Raw genomic sequence first — 4,501 nt, 5'->3', positions numbered from 1 at the left:
GCTGCATAAGATGGTGCTATTTCGTAACCGTCAGAGCGCTGAATAGAGATTGCTACAGAGAATTTCAGACCTCAGTTGCTCATTTTCTTGAACGATGAACGATTGCTTCGCATATCTGGTTTGGTTTGGTTTGATTTTTATAGTTTGGCAGCAGTATTATTTAGCAGCAGTATTATAGTTTGGCAGCAGTGAGTATTTTTATTTTTTAATTTTGGCAGCAGTGACAGCGTCTTGCCGCACGCTAAAGGTTACTGCCTTTCGCAGGCACATCTGCACGCTTGCTTCATCGAAGTGGCCGTATTGCGGGTGCTGCTGGCCGAGCCGACAACGAACCGCTTTCGCCATGGGACAGTTATGCTGCTTCTGCTGCGCAAGGCCTTTTTGGCGGCGTCTACGTGTCCAGCTTCGGAGTGACGTCAGCAGAGCCCACGTCACAGGCCTCCTACCTGCCTTGATATAAAGAGGACTGAACCACCCCCGGCTCATTTGGCAGCAGTGACAGCGTCTTGCCGCACGCTAAAGGTTACTGCATTTCGCAGGTTAGTGTTGAGCACTTGCTTGTTTTCAAACATTTCTGTTTCCCGCTGCCACTGCTGCCACCATTTTTCTAACCCAGACTGACTGAAATGCCTCCTCCCGAGGATTCCGTATGTTTTTCATGTAACGAGGAATGCTCAAATGAAGGAGTGCCGTGTGTTGAGTGTGGTTATTGTTATCATTTTGGTTCTTGTTCTGGAGTAGCCGAGTCTACGTTCAAAACCCAAGGGGAAGCATGGAGGAAAGCCTGGCGCTGTCCAACATGCCGTACGGCAAAATCTAGAGGTAGCCAGAGTAGCAGGTTGAGGCCTCAGGATGTGGACGTTGCTGACATGCTGGTAGGCATCAATGAAAAACTGGACACACTAATCACTCTTAAGGACACAGTTGAAAGCATGCAGCAGTCCGTTCAATTAATGTCCGACATGTACGATGAAATCCTGAAAAACGTGCGCACGCACGATCAAAAGATAATTGACCTATCAAAACGGGTTGCCGGAATCGAAGCGCGAACACGAGACACCGATACGGATGCGATAAGGCAAGAGATTGATGCACTCGAGTGGCAAAGCAGGAAGCTCAATCTTGAGTTTCACGGCATCCCTGTGTCTGACAATGAAGATATTCTATCCAAAGTCAACGATGTAGCTGCTGAACTAAGCCTTCCTGTCCTCAACGCCGCTGACATTGTCACGGCACATAGGCTGCCTGCCGCGAAAGATAAGATTCCGGGTGTGATAGTTCAATTTGCAAGGCGCGCTGTGAAAGAATCGTTTCTGCAAAAGAGAGCAGAGTTAAGAGATTCCAAAAGCAACTGTTACATTCTTGAAAACTTGACCAAGAGGAACAGGACACTGCTGGCTAGGACAAAAGAATGGGCTCGCGAACACCAGTACAAGTACGCTTGGCACAGGAACGGAAGGATATACGTCAAAAAGAGGGATGGGGCGAGTGCGTTGCAAGTGCGCGACGAAAAGGACTTGGACGATGTCATGTAGTTTTTGTGCGGGTCAGAGCAACGGTCGTGTAGCCCCTCTTCTTCTTGGTCATGGATGGCACGTATCATATCTTTCCAGCTGATTTTAAAGATATTTGTCAAGCAGAATATAAGAAATCCTTCAAATTATTTCACCTGAACACCCAGTCAGCAAAAAATAAGTGTGCCCAGCTTGAGGTACTTTTCAGTCAGTTTCACTTCATGTTTGATATTATTATGCTAACGGAGACTTGGTATACCGAAAGTGCTGATATAATAAGCTTGCCAATGTACAACAATTATTTTCTAAATCGTACTTCAGGTCGTGGTGGAGGCGTTTCGGTAATGGTTAAGAAGTATCTTTCTGGTGAAATACTGCCCGAGTTTACATGCTCACACAAAGACGTCGAAGTTCTGTCTTTGCTAATCAATAGGCAACTCATAGCAGTTGTTTATCGTCCTCCAGATGGTAACTGTAAAAATTTTTTCAGTTTTCTCGAGTCTCTTCTCGGTTTTGCAGATAAAAATAAGCTCAGTGTTGTCCTTGGTGGTGATTATACCATAAACATGCTTTCCGACACTCCAGCAAAAAAGGAACTAGAGCAGCTAATTGAGCCTTTTGGATGTGAGAACGTTATAAAAACTCCTACGCGGGTAACTCACACGTCATCGTCTTTAATTGATATGTTTATAACAAACATTCACCGGACTGGCCATAAAGCAGGAGTAGTATGTACTGATATTAGCGATCACTATGGCATATATCTGTGTCTTCCAAATATTGCACACATTAAATATAAACCGGAACCGCGACTGTTTCAAGAGATTTCGGAGCGCACTTTGAGCATCTTCAGAGAAAAAATATGCGACATAAACTGGGAAGACGTTCGTCAAGAAAGCAATGCAGATTCCGCTTACAATGTGTTCATGGATCATTTCTTGAAAGCCTACAGGGAGTCTTTTCCGCATAAAGTTCTTCGAAACAGAAAAAAAATTAGGAAACCTTGGATTTCACCCGAATTATTTAGCAGAATAAATGCTAAAGATAATCTGTACAAACAATTCCTGAAGACGCGTGATCTTGAAACTCTGAAGTCGTACAAGTCGCTTCGAAATAAATTAACAAAAGAAATTAGACGTGCAAGAGAACAATACTTATATAATCAATTCTCTTCTTGCGGAACCAGAACTGACCTGACATGGAAAAAGCTCACTTATTTCATAAATCCTAGTCCTGGCCAAAGTGAACCAATGAAAATTAAATGGAAGGATGTGCAGCTAAGTGGGTCCTGTTTAGCTAACACATTTAATGATTATTTTGTTGAGGTAGGTTCAAATAATAGTGATAACCACTCGCTGAGCTATATTGGGTCAGCGAATGATGAATCCATTTTCTTGAGTCCTGTGATTGACGTTGAAGTGATTTCAACCTTCGCAGTGTTAAACAACAGTGCTAGCACCGATGCCGATGGTCTAAAAATCAAGCCTGTGAAATTTGTACTGGATTTAATATCACCATGCCTAAGCCACATTTTTAACCTCTGTTTGTCTCAAGGCCGATTCCCCAAGCGAATGCAGATAGCTAAAGTGACAGTTTTGCACAAAAAAAGGGAATAAAAACGATATCGCGAACTACAGACCTATATCTGTGTTGTCCGTTTTTTCTAAAGGGCTGGAGAAGATAATATTAAACAGAATGTTGAATTTCAGCAATAAGTACGGGATACTGAACTCTGCACAGTTTGGTTTTCGCAAACATCGATCAACGGAACTTGCTCTATTGACACAAAAAGAGTTTATAATGAAAGCATTCGAAGAAAAACAGTTAGCTTTAGGAATTTACGTAGATATTTCCAAAGCTTTTGATTGCATAGATCACAATATACTTTTAAAAAAGTTGGAAATATATGGTTTCCGTGGAACTGCCCTCTCACTTTTAAAATCTTACTTGGCTAGCCGTAGACAGTTTGTTCAACTTGGGCCCTATCTTTCTGACACCAAGTCAATCTTATCAGGCGTGCCTCAGCTGGTAGCATCCTGGGGCCATTTTTATTTAATATATGCGTAAATGATATTGTTGACATAGAAGACCAAGCCAAATTTGTCATTTATGCAGACGACACGACATTACTTTTTTCGGCGACTTCGCCTAATCATTTAATTGACCAGGCAAACAGAGCGCTTATAAGGCTTGAAGAATGATCTGAACGAAACAAGTTAACAGTAAATGCCAATAAAACTAAAGCTATTCTCTTTCGTCCGAAAAATAGAAACGTGTTTATCAATGAAGATATCGGATATAATAATTCAATAGTAGATATCGTTAGCTCATTTAAAATACTTGGTGTCGTTTTCACAGAACAGATGTCATGGGACGACCAGGTAGATTACATTGTACACAAGTTGTCACGTGCTGTTGGCTTGACTAATATCAACAAACACACCTTCCCTACTCAAGTTAAAGTTCTTATATACAATGCACTGTTTCACTCGCACATAAAATATTGTCATTGTGTGTTTTGAACGACAACCCTAAGAAACATGCATAAAATACATCGACTGCAGAAAAAAATGTTAAGAATTATATCTAACGTTCCTTATGACCATCCATCTCTTCCACTTTTCCAGAAACATAACATAATGGCGATTCATGATATGTACGCTTATCACTTAGCTTTAGCCTATAAAAAGGAAATACGTAACAATGTCACCTTTTTGAGAGAACTGGCTTGCCTGCAGAGAAAGGAAGTGCCTTACCCTACTCGTAACTCAGACATATGGAGCGAATTTCAATGCCGCACAAATTATGGTGAGCAGATGATTCAATGTCGCCTTCCAAAATTGTTAAACTTACTGCATAATCATGATTTTCAACTCGAACAGTCATCGAAAGATGACGTCGGAGCAGTTTTATCAGCGACTGAACCTGTTTGTCTTTGATATGCTATTTGAAGCCTTCAAAGTTGTTATCTTGATGTACTACCTTTG

General features: G+C 41.5%; 1 protein-coding gene across 1 annotated transcript; it reads left to right on the top strand.

Moving 5' to 3' along the window:
- The first annotated feature begins 869 nt into the window (after window positions 1–869).
- LOC146208968 (uncharacterized) lies at window positions 870–1,535 on the top strand. The gene has a single exon (XM_084579630.1). It carries the CDS (start codon window positions 870–872, stop codon window positions 1,533–1,535), a length of 666 nt encoding a protein of 221 aa, XP_084435756.1.
- Window positions 1,536–4,501: the final 2,966 nt, after the last annotated feature.

Source organism: Amblyomma maculatum, chromosome 1 (genome assembly GCF_055883805.1).
Source record: "Amblyomma maculatum isolate TAMU_Amacu chromosome 1, ASM5588380v1, whole genome shotgun sequence".
In the NCBI taxonomy this organism is placed as follows: domain Eukaryota; kingdom Metazoa; phylum Arthropoda; class Arachnida; order Ixodida; family Ixodidae; genus Amblyomma; species Amblyomma maculatum.
Note: the sequence above shows the minus strand (reverse complement) of the source record. Positions and strands in the feature narration are given on the sequence as shown.